At 38.1% G+C, this 18,316-nt stretch overlaps 1 protein-coding gene across 1 annotated transcript in view; it reads right to left on the reverse strand.

Annotated features, from left to right (window-relative positions):
* The window catches only part of LOC116874336 (olfactory receptor 8B3-like), a 33,055-nt gene that overhangs the window by 2,160 nt on the left and 12,579 nt on the right, over window positions 1-18,316 (reverse strand). Inside the window, 1 exon segment of the mRNA XM_032869002.1 lies at window positions 17,517-17,547. Within this exon segment, the coding sequence (XP_032724893.1) occupies window positions 17,517-17,547 (31 nt within the window).

Genomic DNA, 18,316 nt, shown 5'->3' on the forward strand with positions numbered 1-18,316 from the left:
CACCAGGTTTACACACTTCACAGCACTCACCATAGCACATACCCTCCCCAATGTCCATAATCCCACCCCCACGACCCCCTCCCCCCTGCAACCCTCTGTTTGTTTTGTGAGATTAAGAGTCACTTATGGTTTATCTCCCTCCCAATCCCATCTTGCTTCATTTACTCTTCTCCTACCCCTTTAACCCCCCATGTTGCATCTCCTCTACCTCATATCAGGGAGATCATATGATAGTTGTCTTTCTCCGATTGACTTATTTTGCTAAGCATGATATTCTCTAGTTCCATCCACGTCGTCGCAAATGGCAAGATTTCATTTCTTTTGATGGCTGCATAGTATTCCATTGTGTATATATACCACCTCTTCTTTATCCATTCGTCTGTTGATGGACATCTAGGTTCTTTCCATAGTTTGGCTATTGTAGACATTGCTGCTATAAACATTCGGGTGCACGTGCCCCTTCGGATCACTACGTTTGTATCTTTAGGGTAAATACCCAGCAGTGCAATTGCTGGGTCATAGGGTAGTTCTATTTTCAACATTTTAAGGAACCTTCATGCTGTTTTCCAGAGTGGTTGCACCAGCTTGCATTCCCACCAACAGTGTAGGAGGGTTCCCCTTTCTCCGCATCCTCGCCAGCATCTGTCATTTCCAGACTTGTTAATTTTAGCCATTCTGACTGGTGTGAGGTGGTATCTCATTGTGGTTTTGATTTGTATTTCCCTGATGCCGAGTGATATGGAGCACTTTTTCATGTGTCTGTTGGCCATCTGGATGTCTTCTTTGCAGAAATGTCTGTTCATGTCTTCTGCCCATTTCTTGATTGGATTATTTGTTCTTTGGGTGTTGAGTTTGCTAAGTTCTTTACAGATTCTGGACACTAGCCCTTTATCTGATATGTCATTTGAAAATATCTTCTCCCATTCTGTCAGTTGTCTTTTGGTTTTGTTAACTGTTTCCTTTGCTGTGCAAAAGCTTTTGAACTTGATAAAATCCCAATAGTTCATTTTTGCCCTTGCTTCCCTTGCCTTTGGCGATGTTCCTAGGAAGATGTTGCTGAGGCTGAGGTCGAAGAGGTTGCTGCCTGTGTTCTCCTCAAGGATTTTGATGGATTCCTTTCTCACATTGAGGTCCTTCACCCATTTTGAGCCTATTTCCGTGTGTGGTGTAAGGAAATGATCCAATTTCATTTTTCTGCATGTGGCTGTCCAGTTTTCCCAACACCATTTATTGAAGAGGGTGTCTTTTTTCCATTGGACATTCTTTCCTGCTTTGTCGAAGATTAGTTGACCATAGAGTCGAGGGTCTATTTCTGGGCTCTCTATTCTGTTCCATTGATCTATGTGTCTGTTTTTGTGCCAGTACCATGCTGTCTTGATGATGACAGCTTTGTAATAGAGCTTGAAGTCCGGAATTGTGATGCCCACCAACTTTGGCTTTCTTTTTCAATATTCCTTTGGCTATTCGCAGTCTCTTCTGGTTCCATATAAATTTTAGGATTATTTGTTCCATTTCTTTGAAAAAAATGGATGGTACTTTGATAGGAATTGCATTAAATGTGTAGATTGCTTTAGGTAGCATAGACATTTTCACAATATTTATTCTTCCAATCCAGGAGCATGGAACATTTTTCCATTTCTTTGTGTCTTCCTCAATTTCTTTCATGAGTACTTTATAGTTTTCTGTGTATAGATTCTTAGTCTCTTTGGTTAGGTTTATTCCTAGGTATCTTATAGTTTTTGGGTGCAATTGTAAATGGGATTGACTCCTTAATTTCTCTTTCTTCTGTCTTGTTACAAATGTTTGGTAGAATTCCCCTGGGAAGCCATCCGTCCCTGGGCTTTTGTTTGTTTGGAGATTTTTGATGACTGTTTCAATCTCCTTACTGGTTATGGGTCTGTTCAGGCTTTCTATTTCTTCCTGGTTCAGTTCTGGTAGTTTATATGTATCTATGAATGCATCCATTTCTTCCAGATTGTCAAATTTGTTGGCATAGAGTTGCTCATAATATGTTCTTATAATTGTCTGTATTTCTTTGGTGTTAGTTGTGATCTCTCCTCTTTCATTCATGATTTTATTTATTTGGGTCCTTTCTCTTTTCTTTTTGATAAGTCTGGCCAGGGGTTTATCAATCTTATTAATTCTTTCAAAGAACCAGCTCCTAGTTTCGCTGATTTGTTCTATTGTTTTTTTGGTTTCTATTTCATTGATTTCTGCTGTGATCTTTATGATTTCTCTTCTCCAGCTGGGTTTAGGGTTTCTTTCTTGTTCTTTCTCCAGCTCCTTTAGGTGTAGGGTTAGGTTGTGTACCTGAGACCTTTCTTGCTTCTTGAGAAAGGCTTGTACCGCTATATATTTTCCTCTCAGGACTGCCTTTGTTGTGTCCCACAGATTTTGAACCATTGTATTTTCATTATCATTTGTTTCCATGACTTTTTTCAATTCTTCTTTAATTTCCTGGTTGATCCATTCATTCTTTAGAAGGATGCTGTTTAGTCGCCATGTATTTGGGTTCTTTCCAAATTTCCTCTTGTGATTGAGTTCTAGCTTCAGAGCATTGTGGTCTGAAAATATGCAGGGAATGATCCCAATCTTTTGATACTGCTTGAGACCTGCTTTAGGACCGAGGATGTGATCGATTCTGGAGAATGTTCCATGTGCACTAGAGAAGAATGTGTATTCTGTTGCTTTGGGATGAAATGTTCTGAATATATCTGTGATGTCCATCTGGTCCAGTGTGTCATTTAAGGCCTTTATTTCCTTGTTGATCTTTTGCTTGGATGATCTGTCCATTTCAGTGAGGGGAGTGTTAAAGTCCCCTACTATTATTGTATTATTGTTGATGTGTTTCTTTGATTTTGTTATTAATTGGTTTATATAGTTGGCTGCTCCCACGTTAGGGGCATAGATATTGACAATTGTTAGATCTTCTTGTTGGACAGATCCTTTGAGTATGATATAGTGTCCTTCTTCATCTCTTATTATAGTCTTTGGTTTAAAATCTAATTGATCTGATATAAGGATTGCCACTCCTGCTTTCTTCTGATGTCCATTAGCATGGTAAATTCTTTTCCACCCCCTCACTTTAAATCTGAAGGTGTCTTTGGGTTTAAAATGAGTTTCTTGTAGGCAACATATAGATGGGTTTTGTTTTTTTATCCATTCTGATACCTTGTGTCTTTTGATTGGGGCATTTAGCCCATTAACATTCAGGGTAACTATTGAGAGATATGAATTTAATGCCATTGTATTGCCTGTAAGGTGACTGTTATTGTATATTGTGTCTGTTCCTTTCTGATCTACTACTTTTAGGCTCTCTCTTTGCTTAGAGGACCCCTTTCAATATTTCCTGTAGAGCTGCTTTGGTGTTTGCAAATTCTTTCAGTTTTTGTTTGTCCTGGAAGCTTTTAATCTCTCCTTCTATTTTCAATGATAGCCTAGCTGGATATAGTATTGTTGGCTGCATGTTTTTCTCGTTTAGTGCTCTGAATATATCATGCCAGCTCTTTCTGGCCTGCCAGGTCTTTGTGGATAAGTCTGCTGCCAATCTAATATTTTTACCATTGTATGTTACAGACTTCTTCTCCCGGGCTGCTTTCAGGATTTTCTCTTTGTCACTAAGACTTGTAAATTTTACTATTAGGTGACGGGGTGTGGACCTATTCTTATTGATTTTGAGGGGGGTTCTCTGAACCTCCTGGATTTTGATGCTTGTTCCCTTTGCCATATTGGGGAAATTCTCTCCAATAATTCTCTCCAATATACCTTCTGCTCCCCTCTCTCTTTCTTCTTCTTCTGGAATCCCAATTATTCTAATGTTGTTTCGTCTTATGGTGTCACTTATCTCTCGAATTCTCCCCTCGTGGTCCAGTAGCTGTTTGTCCCTCTTTTGCTCAGCTTCGTTATTCTCTGTCATTTGGTCTTCTATATAGCTAATTCTTTCTTTGCCTAATTTATCCTAGCAGTGAGAGCCTCCATTTTTTATTGCACCTCATTAATAGCTTTTTTGATTTCAACTTGATTAGATTTTAGTTCTTTTATTTCTCCAGAAAGGGCTTTTATATCTCCCGAGAGGGTTTCTCTAATATCTTCCATGCCTTTTTCGAGCCCAGCTAGAACCTTGAGAATCGTCATTCTGAACTCTAGATCTGACATATTACCAATGTCTGTATTGATTAGGTCCTAGCCTTTGGTACTGCCTCTTGTTCTTTTTTTTTGTGGTGAATTTTTCTGCCTTGTCATTTTGTCCAGATAAGAGTATATGAAGGAACAAGTAAAATACTAAAAGGGTGGCAACAACCCCAGGAAAATATGCTTTAGCCAAATCAGAAGAGATCCCAAATCGTGAGGGGTGGGGAAGGGGATAAAAAGAGGTTCAGAAAGAAAAAAAAAAAAAAAGAAACAAATAAAAAAAAGAAAACCAATAATGAAAAAATATAAAAAGGAAAAAAAATATATATATATTAGATAAATTAGTTAAAAAATGTTAAAAAAGAAAAGGGTAAAAGTTAAAAAAATTTAGCAGAAGAAGAGAAAAAAATTGAAAAAGAAAAAAAATTAAATTAACTGCAAGGCTAAAGAATCATGGGGAGAAAGCCATGAGTTCCGTGCTTTGCTTTCTCCTCCTCTGGAATTCCGCTGTTCTCCTTGGTATTGAAACTGCACTCCTTGGTAGGTGTACTTGGTCCTGGCTGGGTTTCTTGTTGATCTTCTGGGGGAGGGGCCTGTTGTAGTGATTCTCAAGTGTCTTTGCCCCAGGCGGAGTTGCACCGCCCTTAACAGGGGCAGGGCTGAGTAATCCGCTCGGGTTTGCTTTCGGGAGCTTTTGTTCCCTGAGCGCTTTCCATAGAGCTCCGGAGGACAGGAATGAAGATGGCGGCCTCCCAGTCTCCGGCCTGGAGGAGCCGAGAGCCCGGGGTCCCACTCCTCAGTACGCCCTCAGAGAACAGCGCCCAATTACGCCGGTCACCCTGGCTTCCGGCCGCGCTCTGAGCTTACCAAGCCTGCGACTGGTTCAAGGTAACCCCGAGCTGAGAGTCACTCCTCGGCTCTGTCTCTGTAGCCGGCTTCCCCGTTCTAATACCTGCAAGCTCTGCGACACTCACACACCCCCGATCCTTCTGTGACCCTGCGGGACCTGAGGCCACGCTGACCCCGCATGGGCTTCACCCCGGTTAAGCCTCTGGAGCGATGTCCCTCAGCGGAAGGGGCTTAAAATCAGGACTTTTAAAAGTCCTGATTTTGTGCTCCGTGGCTCTGCCACTTGCCAGGAGCTGGCCCCTCCCACCGTGGTCTATCTTCCCATCGCTTTGGATTCACTTCTCCACCAGTCCTACCTTTCAGAAAGTGGTTGATTTTCTGTTTCTAGAATTGCTGTTCTTCTACTCTTCGATCTCCCGTTGGATTTGTAGGTGTTTGCAATCTTTAGATAAGCTATCTAGCTGATCTCCCGCTACCTGAAGTAGTCTCAGCCTGCTGCTTCTCTGCCATCTTGATTCCTCCCCCTCCCACATATGATTTTTAATTAAAAATTCAAAAGGTGATCACAGCTTTGTAGTAAAGCTTGAAATCAAGTAACGTGATGCCGCCAGTTTTATTTTTGTTTTTCAATATTTCCTTAGTGATTCGGGGTCTCTTCTGATTCCATACAAATTTTAGGATTATTTGCTCCAGCTCTTTGAAAAATACCGGTGGAATTTTGATCGAAATGGCATTAAAAGTATAGATTACTCTAGGCAGTATAGACAGCATGGTACTGGCATAAAAACAGACACACAGACCAGTGGAACAGAGTAGAGAGCCCAGATATGGACCCTGAACTCTATGGTCAAATAATCTTTGACAAAGCAGGAAAAAATATACAGTGGAAAAAAGACAGTCTCTTCAATAAATAGTGCTGGGAAAACTGGACAGCTGTATGTAGAAGAATGAAACTCGACCATTCTCTTACACCGTACACAAAAATAAACTCAAAATGGATAAAAGACCTCAACGTGAGACAGGAATCCATCAGAATCCTAGAGGAGAACATGGGCCGTAACCTCTTTGATATCAGCCACAGCAACTTCTTTCATGATATGTCTCCAAAGGCAAAGGAAACAAAAGCGAAAATGAACTTTGGGGACTTCATCAAAATCAAAAGCTTCTGCACAGCAAAGAAAACAGTCAACAAAACAAAGAGGCAACCCACGGAATGGGAGAAGATATTTGCAAATGACAGTACAGACAAAAGGCTGATATCCAGGATCTATAAAGAACTCCTCAAACTCAACACTCACAAAACAGACAATCATATAAAAAAATGGGCAGAAGACATGAACAGACACTTCTCCAATGAAGACATACAAATGGCTATCAGACACATGAAAAAATGTTCATCATCACTAGCCATCAGGGAGATTCAAATTAAAACCACATTGAGATACCACCTTACACCAGTTAGAATGGGCAAAATTAGCAAGACAGGAAACAACATGTGTTGGAGGGGATGTGGAGAAAGGGGAATCCTCTTACACTATTGGTGGGAATGCAACTTGGTGCAGCCACTTTGGAGAACAGTGTGGAGATTCCTTAAGAAATTAAAAATAGAGCTTCCCTATAACCCTGTAATTGCACTACTGGGTATTTACCCCAAAGATACAGATGTAGTGAAAAGAAGGGCCATCTGGACCCCAATGTTTATAGCAGCAATGGCCACAGTCGCCAAACTGTGGAAAGAACCAAGATGCCCTTCAACGGACGAACGGATAAGGAAGACATGGTCCATATACACGATGGAGTATTATGCCTCCATCAGAAAGGATGAATACCCAACTTTTGTATCAACATGGACGGGACTGGAAGAGATTTGCTGAGTGAAATAAGTCAAGCAGAGAGAGTCAATTATCATATGGTTTCACTTATTTGTGGAGCATAACAAATAGCATGGAGGACAAGGGGAGTTAGAGAGGAGAAGGGAGTTGAGGGAAATTGGAAAGGGAGGTGAACCATGAGAGACTATGGACTCTGAAAAACAATCTGAGGGTTTTGAAGGGGCGGAGGGTGGGAGTTTGGGGGAACGAGGTCGTGGGTATTGGAGAGGGCATGGATTGCATGTAGCACCGGTTGTGGTGCAAAAACAATGAATACTGTTACGCTGAAAATAAATTAAAAGAATTTAAAAAAATTCAAAAGGCCAGGCACAGCATGAAAACATAAATTTTTTTAATATTGTAATTTTATTTTATTTTTCTTAGTGTTCCAAGATTCATTGTTTATGCACCATACCCAGTGCTCCATGCAATACGTGTCCTCCTTAATAACTGCATAAATTTTTAAATATGTAAAACTAAACTAATTGTAAGTTCCTGGTACATATATAGGTAGAAAAATTATGAAAACTGTATTCTGAAGAGGAAAAATTTCTCTTCTACCCTCTTACGGTCTCCAGCTGGTTCTAAGAATTAAACTGACTTAAGACAGGTTAATAGGGGGAAAACATACACATTTTAATTATTTTTACATGTGCATGGAAGCCTTCACAAAAAAAAAAGTGAAGACCAAAAGAAACTGCTTAGAGCCAAGTACTTAAAATGCTAAGTTGGACAAAGAGTAGCAAATTATGGAAACATGACAAGGCAAAGGGGCTTTAGCTAGGATAGCTAATTGTGAAGAAGCAACTAGAAAAATAAGGTTCAACAAGGTTTGCTTGTGCAGACTTCTCAGTCTTGCTTTCCCATCAGAGGTGATAACAATTTTTGCCTCCCGATATAGGGAGACCATATTTCAGATAATGTTTGTAGCTATAATTATTTTCTGGGGACAAGCTTTGCTACATCTCCCAAGTTCTTGTGTCATGTTTTTAATATTTTTAGACCTTTTTAAAAGTTTTCTATTTATGGAAAAATTGACAAGATAGTACAGAGTTCTCATATACCCCTCTGTACCCAGTTGGTCCTAATACTAACATTTTATAATCATATGGTACTTTCATTACAATAAATGAACCAGTATTGAGGCATTATTAATTGAAATCCATAATTGATTTAGAAATGGCTTTTATCTAATTGTCTTTCTTTTCAGGATCCCAGATTACACTTATTTGTCATGCCTCTTTAGGTTCCTGTCAGCTCTGACAGTTTCTCACACTTCCCTTGTTTTTGATGACCTTACAGTTTTGAAGAGCACTTCCTCGGTTTATTATAGGGTGTCCCTCTATTGGAATTTGATGATTTTGTAATGATTACACTGGGGTTATGGGCTTTGGAGAGGCAGGTCACAGAGGTAATGCCATTTTCACCACATTATATCAAGAATATGTACTATCCTTATGATTGATGAATATTCATTGTGACCTTGATCACTTGGCTGAAGTAGTGTTTATCAGGTTTCTCCACTATAAAGTCATGCTCTCCATACCCCAACTTCCATACTTTTAGGAAGGAGTCATACTATGAGCAGCCCACACTTAAGGAATAGGAGGTTATTTATTGAATTATTTATTTTTATCAATTTATCACACTTATATCATACACTGGGTTATAATCCAATACTACTTTATTTACTCAAATTTTCCAGCTCAAATTTTCCAATGGAGCTCTTTTGGTTGGCTCCTACACCCCTTTGAAATACCCCCATTGTGTGTGTGTGTGTGTGTGTGTGTGTGTAGAGCACTTCCCTACTTCGTGGCATTACAAGATGCTTCAGGCTCATCTAGGTTATCACCTTCCCTGGAACAGTATTAAATTCTTTTCATTAGAAAATGGTACTAGAAAACAAGATCTCAATGCTAACTGTGTTTCTTGCCACAGGAGTGTCATTCCTTTAAGGCCCTTTCAGTTGACAAGACAAAGAAATATGTTTGTATACTAACAGATGCATATACATGTATGTATGAATATGTCTATATGTAGCACCCTTATCTATATTAAGCTAAATATGAGTTCTTACTAATGTCTCCAACTCTAAACTATTATCACATTCATCATTCTAGCCTCCTTTTAATTCTACGTATTTGTAAATTCCCACTCCAACAGCAAGAAACCTGGCTCTCACCTTCCACTATCCATTTACATAATTGGTCAGTTCCAGCATACATGGACAGCAGTATCAGAATTCTTAACCCATACTCCCATAGAAACCAACTTCATCAACCAGAGCACAGTGCTTATGAGCAGTTCCTTTGCTTTCAGTCTTACAAATTTCACTCATTTCTACTTCCTATTTCCCTTACCTCCTTCACTGAAGTTTCATAATTTTGTAATACACTAAGATTCTCCTTTCATTATGTGTTCCCTCCTGGTATTGTCCTGACTTCATAAATGATTTCACAGATTTTCAAACATTAAGCTTCATTCTTTGTGTTGTAATGCTCTATAAGTTTTGAGAAATACATAGCATTATTTGTCTATCATTACAGTATCACACAGAATACTTTCACTGTCCTAAAAATCCCCAATCTTTCTTTTATTCATCCCTCACTGCTCCCTCCAAAAACCTGACAACCACTGATCTTTATACTGTCTCTATAGTTGTGCCTTTTCCAGAATATCATACAGTTAGAAACAAAATAGTATATAGCCTTTCCAGATGGCTTTTTTACTTGGAAATATGTCTTCAATACTCCTACATGTTTTTCACAGCACGATAGCTCATTTCTTTTTATGTCTGAATAATATTCCCCTATACAGATATACCAAACTTAACCCATTCACTTTTTTTTCCCCTTTTAAAAGCAAGCTGAGAAGTATATTTTATTTTTTATTTTTATTTATTTTTTTAATTTATTTTCAGTATTCCAGAATTCATTGTTTATGCACCACACCCAGCGCTCCAAGCAATATGTACCCTCCATAATACCCATTACCAAGCTCACCCCACCTCCCATCCCCTGTCCCTCCAAAACCCTCAGATTGTTGCTCAGAGCCCAGAGTCTCTCATGGTTCGTCTCCCCCTCCAATTTCCCCCAACTCCATTCTCCTCTTCATCTCCCAATGTCCTCCATGTTATTCCTCATCCTCCGCAAATAAGCAAAACCATATCATAATTGACTCTCTCTGCTTCACTTATTTCACTCAGCATAATCTCTTCCAGTCCCGTGCATGTTGATACAGAAGTTGGGTATTCATCCTTTCTGATGGTCCATAGTATATATGGACCCCATCTTCTTTATGCATTCATCCATTGAAGGGCATCTTGGTTCTTTCCAGAGTTTGGTGACCATGGCCATTGCTGCTATAAACATTGGGGTAGAGATGGCCCTTCTTTCATGACATCTGTATCTTTGGGGTAAATACCCAGTAGTGCAATGGCAGGGTCATAGGGAAGCTCTATTTTTATTTTCTTAAGGAATCTCCACACTGTTCTCCAAAATGGCTGCACCAACTTGCATTCCCGCCAACAGTATAAGAGGGCTCCCCCTTCTCCACATCCTCTCCAACACACGTTGTTTACTGTCTTGTTAATTTTAGCCATTCTAACTGGTGTGAGGTGGTGTCTCAATGTGGTTTTGATCTGAATCTCCCTGATGGCTAGTGATGATGAACATTTTTTCACGTGCCTGTTAGCCATTTGTATGTCTTCATTGGAGAAGTATCTGTTCATGTCTTCTGCCCATTTTTTGACCTGATTATCTGTTTTGTGTGTGTTGAGTTTGAGGAGTTCTTTATAGACCCTGGAAAGCAGCCCTTTGTCTGTATTGTCATTTACTTTTTTTATCATTTTTTTAAATTTATTTTCAGCATAACAGTATCCATTGTTTTTGTACCACACCCAGTGCTCCATGCAATCCGTGCCCTCTCTAATACCCACCACCTGGTTCCCCCAACCTCCCACCCCCCCACCTCTTCAAACCCTTCAGATTGTTTTTCAGAGTCCATAGTCTCTCATGGTTCACCTCCCCTTCCAATTTCCCCCAGCTCCCTTCTCCTAACTCCCCATGTCCTCCATGCTATTTGTTATGCTCCACAAATAAATGAAACCATATGATAATTGACTCTCTCTGGTTGACTTATTTCACTCAGCATAATCTCTTCCAGTCCCATCCTTGTTGTTACAAAAGTTGAGTACATATCCTTTCTGATGGAGGCATAATACTCCATAGTGTATATGGACCACATCTTCCTTATCCATTCGTCCGTTGAAGGGCATCTTGGTCATTTATTTTTAAAGATTTTATTTTTTTTTTATTTTAGAGAGAGTATGTGTGAGCTACGGAAGGAGAAAGGGAGAGTCCCAAGCTGACTCTCTACTGATCATGGAGCCCTATGTGGAGCTCGATCTCATGACCCTGAGATCATGACCTGAGCCAAAACCAAGAGTCAGAGGCTTAACCAACTGAGCCACGTAGGCACCCCTATCCATTCACCTTTTTAAGAACATCTTGTTTGCTTTTTGGCAATCATAAATAAAGCTGCTATAAACAATCAGATGAAGGTTTTTGTATGGACATGAATTTTCAAATCAATTGGGAGATATCTAGGAGCATGTTTGCTGGATTGTAAGTGAAGACTGTAATTTGCTTTTATGAGAAACAACTAAACTATTTTCAAAAGTAGCTGTACCACTTTGTATTACCAACAGCAATGAATGAAAGCTCCTATTGCTCCCATCCTTGTCAGCATCTGGTACTGCCAGTTTCTCAATTCTGTAGTCATTGTAATAGATTTGCAATGATACTTTATATGGAAAATGCAAAAGACTCCACCCCCAAACTACTAGAACTCATACAGCAATTCAGTAATGTGGCAGAATACAAAGTCAATGTACAGAAATCAGTGGCTTTTTTATAAACTAACAATGAAAATACAGAAAGGGAAATTAGAGAATTGATTCCATTTACTATAACACTAAGAACCATAAGACACCTGGGAATAAACCTAACCAAAGAGGTAAAGGATCTGTACTTGAGGAACTACAGAACACTCATGAAAGAAACTGAAGAAGACACAAAAAGATGGAAGGCCATTCCATGCTCTTGGATCAGAAGAATAAACATTGTTAAAATATCTATACTGCCTAGAGCAATCTATACTTTTAATGCCATTCCGATCAAAATTCCACTGGTATTTTTCAAAGAGCTGGAACAAATAATCCTAAAATTTGCATGGAATCAGAAGAGACCCCGAATTGCTAAGGAAATGTTGAAAAAGAAAAACAAAACTGGGGACATCACGTAACCTGATCTCAAGCTTTACTACAAAGCTGTGATCACCAAGACAGCATGGTACTGGAATGAAAACAGACACATAGACCAGTGGAACAGAGTAGAGAGCCCAGATATGGACCCTCAACTCTATGGTCAAATAATCTTCGACAAAGCAGGAAAAAATATACAGTGGAAAAAAGACAGTCTCTTCAATAAATGGTGCTGGGAAAATTGGACAGCTATATGTAGAAGAATGAAACTTGACCATTCTCTTACACGTACACAAAAATAAACTCAAAATGGATAAAAGACCTCAATGTGAGACAGGAATCCATCAGAATCCTAGAGGAGAACATGGGCAGTAACCTCTTTGATATCAGCCACAGCAACTTCTTTCATGATATGTCTCCAAAGGCAAAGGAAACAAAAGCGAAAATGAACTTTGGGGACTTCATCAAAATCAAAAGCTTCTGCACAGCAAAGAAAACAGTCAACAAAACAAAGAGGCAACCCAATGGGAGAAGATATTTGCAAATGACAGTACAGACAAAAGGCTGATATCCAGGATCTATAAAGAACTCCTCAAACTCAACACTCACAAAACAGACAATCATGTAAAAAAATGGGCAGAAGACATGAACAGACACTTCTCCAATGAAGACATACAAATGGCTATCAGACACATGAAAAAATGTTTATCATCACTAGCCATCAGGGAGATTCAAATCAAAACCACATTGAGATACCACCTTACACCAGTTAGAATGGCCAAAATTAGCAAGACAGGAAACAACGTGTGTTGAAGAGGATGTGGAGAAAGGGGAACCCTCTTACACTGTTGGTGGGAATGCAACTTGGTGCAGCCACTTTGGAGAACAGTGTGGAGATTCCTTAAGAAATTAAAAATAGAGCTTCCCTATGACCCTGCAATTGCACTACTGGGTATTTACCCCAAAGATACAGATGTCATGAAAAGAAGGGCCATCTGTACCCCAACGTTTATAGCAGCAATGGCCATGGTCGCCAAACTCTGGAAAGAACCAAGATGCCCTTCAACGGACGAATGGATAAGGAAGATGTGGTCCATATACACTATGGAGTATTATGCCTCCATCAGAAAGGATGAATACCCAACTTTTGTAGCAACAAGGATGGGACTGGAAGAGATTACGCTGAGTGAAATAAGTGAAGCAGAGAGAGTCAATTATCATATGGTTTCACTTATTTGTGGAGCTTAACAAATAACATGGAGGACATAGAGAGATGGAGAGGAGAAGGGAGTTGAGGGAAGTTGGAGGGGGAGATGAACCATGAGAGACTATGGACTCTGAAAAACAATCTGAGGGTTTTGAAGGGGTGGAAGGTGGGAGGTTGGGGGAGCCAGGTGGTAGGTACTATGGAGGGCACATATTGCATGGAGCACTGGGTGTGGTGCATGAACAATGAATTCTGTTAAGCAGAAAAGAATTAAATTTAAAAAAAAAAAAAAAGATTTGCAGTGGTATCCCATTGTTATTTGAATTAAAAATTCCCTAAAAACAAATAATGTCATGCAAATTTTCAAATGTTTATTTTCCATCTGCATATCTTTTTTGGTTAGGTGTTTGTTCAGATCTTTGCCTCCTTCTATGAGTTGTTTGTATTCTCATTGTTGAGTTTTAGAACTCTTTGTATATTGTGGACACAAGAACTTGATCAGGTATGTGTTTGCCAATATTTTTTCCCATTCTGTGGCTTGACTTTTCTTAATGTTGTTCACAGAGAAGTTTTTAATTTTAATAAAATTTGACTTATCAATTTTTTTCATATCATGTTTTGGTGTTGTATCTAAAAACTCAAATTCAAACCCAAATTCACCTAAATTCTCTATAATGAGTTCCTTTAGAAGTTTTTGGAGTATTATGGAATCAGAAGAGACCTGTAGTTTACACTTTGAATTTTGAGTTTACAATAGGTCTGTGATCTATTTTGAGGCTTGTGTGCTTGAAAGTATAAGGTTTATGTCTAAATATCTTTAGACATAAAAAATGATTTTTCCAGCACTGTTTGTTAAAAAGATTACTATTTCTCAATTTGAACTGCCTTTGTTCCTTTGTCAATGACCAGTTAGTTGTCTACATTTTGTAAGTTTATTCCTGGGCTCTCTATTCTGATCCATTGTTCTATGTGTCTTTTCTTTCATCACACTGTCTTGATTACTATAGCTTTGCAGTGATCTTGAAGTTGGACAATGTCTGTCCTACAACTTTTTTTTTTTTCCCCTTCAGTATTGTATTTTATATTATGGCTCTTCTGCTTTTCCATATAAATTTAGAATCAGTTTGTTCCTATCCACAAAAATTTACTGGGATTTGGATGGGCATCACATTGATTCCATAGATGAAGTTAAGAATTGATATCTTAATGTTATTGAATCTTCCAATCCATTAACATAGAATATCTTTCCATTGATTTGGATCTTTTATGATTACTTTTATTAAAGTTTTGTAGTTTTCTACATCTAGATCTGACACATATTTTGTTAAGTTTATAACTAGGTATTTCTTCTTTACTAGGGATGGTGATAGAGGTGCAGTATGAACAGTACTGTGTTTTCCATTTCAAGTTCCAATTACCCAATTGTTGATATATAGTAAAGAAATTAACTTTTGTATTAACTTTGTGTCCCGTGACTTGCTTTTAGTCACTTACTAATTCGGGGTTTAGTTTGTCTGTTTTTGTAGTTGTTCTTGTTATCAGTTTTGAGGAATTTATGGAGATAATCAATCATGTCATCTGAGTACAAAGACAGCTTTATTTTTATTTTAATCTGTCCAATTAGCACACTTTTTACTTATTTATTTATTATTTTTTTACAGTAATAGTTGGAAATTTCAGTATTGATTTTTCTTTTTTTTAAGATTTTTTTTTTCTTTTCAGCGTAACAGTATTCATTGTTTTTGCATCACACCCAGTGCTCCATGCAATCCGTGCCCTCTCTAGTACCCATCACCTGGTTCCCCCAACCTCCCACCCCCCACCTCTTCAAAACCCTCAGATTGTTTTTCAGAGTCCATAGTCTTTCATGGTTCACCTCCCCTTCCAATTTCCCTCAACTCCCTTCTCTCCCTCTCCCCTTGTCCTCCATGCTATTTGCTATGCTCCACAAATGAGTGAAACCATATGATAATTGACTCTCTCTGCTTGACTTATTTCACTCAGCATAATCTCTTCCAGTCCCGTCCATGTTGCTACAAAAGTTGGGTATTCATTTTTTTTAGCAAACTTTTTAAAGTTGTCATTCCAAGAAGCAATAGAGGCTCAAATATGAATAAATCTGAAAGACTTTATTTCAGCATCCTTTGACCTAAGGAAATGCAAATTCAAATTCTTATGAGATACCAATGTATGCACAACAGAACAGCTAAAATACCAAATGTACTGTGGATGTGGAACAGCTAGAACTTTTGTATACTGTACAAAGTACAGTGTACACAGTAAAATTGCACAAGTACTTTGGAAAACAAATTGGTGTTTTCTTTCTTTTTCTTTTTTTCTTAAAGATTTTATTTATTTGACAGATAGAGATCACAAGTAGGCAGAGAGACAGGCGGACAGGGGGAGGAAAGCAAACTCCCTGCTAAGCAGAGAGCCTGATGTGGGGCTTGATCCTAGGACCCTGGGATAATGACCTAAGCAGAAGGCAGATGCTTAAGCCACTGAACCACCCAGGTGCCCCAAATTCGAGCTTTCTAATAGATACACATACATGTAGCCTTGGATCCAGACATTCCACTGTTAACTATATATCTAGAGAAATTAGGGTATATCCAAAAGAAATTATGCAAAAATACTTATTGAAGTTTTATTTATAATACCCAAATTTCCATCAATAAGAGAATAGATGAGTAAATTGGATAAAATACATTCAATGGGATAGAAGTAATTTTCTGATATATGCACTGATATGGTTAAAATATAAAAATGTTTATGTCAAAGAAAGAAGACAGACACAAAAAAGCACAAACAGTATGATTTTATTTATAAGATTTTTAAAAACAGGCAAAACTATTCTAAAGTGATAGAACTCAGAGCAATGTTTCCCTCAAGTGGTAGATGTGGGTTGCTGTTGGCCAGAAAGAGACATGAGAAATTTCTGAGCTCATGGATATGGTCCATATCTTTTTCTGGGCGGTGATTAAACTGAGCTTATACTTAGGCCAAAAAGTCACCAAGGTGTATACAGCATATTTGTATATTTTACTATATATAAGTTAGACCTTACTAAACAAAAGTTGAGACATTTTTATAAAACTTTGTAAGTAAAACGTATTTGTGTAAAAATGAATATAGCTCAATATTTTAAATAATATATTGTTCATCAGATCTATCAGTATTTAGAGAAAACTAGTGTGTGTGTGTATGTGTGTGTGTGTGTGTTTAAAGATTTATTTATTTTAGAGAGAGAGAGCAAGAGAGCACATGCATGTGTGGGAGGGAAAGGGAGAGAGAGAATCTCAAGCAGACTTCTGAGTCCAAAGCCCAATGCGGGGCTCAATCTCACAACCCCGATATCATAATCTGAGTTGAAATCAAGAGTTGGATGCCTAACTGACTGAGCCACCCAGATGCCCCTACTGTGTGTTTTTTGTTACATGTCTCTAATCACTAATATTAGTATGAGTAGGTCCATCCACATTTTTCCATGGAACCCTCAGAGACATAATACTGAGCCAGATGGGTCAGTAATTTTACAAAGGATAAGAGTTGGGTGTTAGATATCTTGATTTATATTGACTCCACTTCTCAAGCCTAGGGGAAATTAACTGAAGTTGGCATAAACACACAAAGAAATCCCAGAGAAACAATAATACAAAATTCACCTCTATCATTTAAGCTATGTGTTTCTGTTTTTATCACCAATAGTGATGACCAACATTTAATATCAATTTTTTTCGTATGTAATATTTGCAAATGAATAATTTCAGTTTAAAAGTATAGCAAATTTCATGGTTAAAATTATAGAAAACCCAATTCAAAACTAGCTTAAAACCAGGGAGGCAAAGAAGTAGGAAAATTTCATGTATAATATGAAAAAAACTCAACTTGTAGAAACATACTAGGAAATAACACATATTTTAAAATTAGTATATAAGAGGGGTGCCTGGATGGCTCAGTAAGTTAAACATCTGCCTTTGCCCTAGTTCATGATCATGGGGTCCCAGGATCAAGCTCAGCATTGAGCTCCCTCCTCAGTGGGGAGTCTGCTTTTCCTTCTCCCTCTGCCCCTCCCTACTGCTCATGCTCTCTTTCACTTTCTCATGCTCTCTCTCTCTCTCTCTCACAAATAAATAAATAAAATCTTTTAAATAAGTCAAGTGGAGAGAATCAATTATCATATGGTGTCACTTACTTGTGAAGCATAAAGATTAACACGGAAGACACTGGGAGAAGGAAAAGAGAAGTGAGTTGGGGGAAATCAAAGGAAGAGATGAACCATGAGAGACTGGACTCTGAGAAACAAACTGAAGGTTGTGGGGGGTGGGGGGGAAGTTGGGTGAGCCTGGGGTGGGTATTAAGGAGGGTACGTATTGCATGGAGCACTGGGTGTGGTGCATAAGCAATGAATCTTGGAACCGAAAAAATAAATTAATTTATTTAATTTAAAAATAAAATTAAATTAAAAATAAAATTAAATTTAAAAATGAAATTAAATTAGAAATTTAAAAAATAAATAAAACTAGTATATAAAAACAAAAAAAGAGCTATTACTAATATATTCTATAAGTTCTACAAGATTTAAAAAAAAATGACATGCTAAGGAAAGACACAGATATGAAAATACTGAAATTGACCTCCTTGACCTAAAAAATACAATGTATGAAATGAAAAGTATGCCAAATCCAAAAATACATAATAACAAAAAATCATGAGGAAAACATCAGAAAACCCAATTTAGGGATATTCTACAAAATACCTGATGAATACGTTTTAAACTGTCAAGATAATCCAAAACATGGGAAGTCTGAGAAACTATGGCAGGCAAGAGGAGCCTAGTGAGACATGACTACTCAGGGCAACGTGGTATCCTAAGTGGGATCCTATGATAGAAAAAGGACATTAGATGAAAAAGGACATTAGATGAAAATTAAGAAAATATGAATCAAGTATGTGCTTTAACTAAGAATGTATCAATACTGGTTCATTAACTGT

This window comes from Lontra canadensis, unplaced genomic scaffold (genome assembly GCF_010015895.1).
Source record: "Lontra canadensis isolate GAN:19392208 unplaced genomic scaffold, GSC_riverotter_1.0 scaffold36, whole genome shotgun sequence".
In the NCBI taxonomy this organism is placed as follows: Eukaryota; Metazoa; Chordata; class Mammalia; order Carnivora; family Mustelidae; genus Lontra; species Lontra canadensis.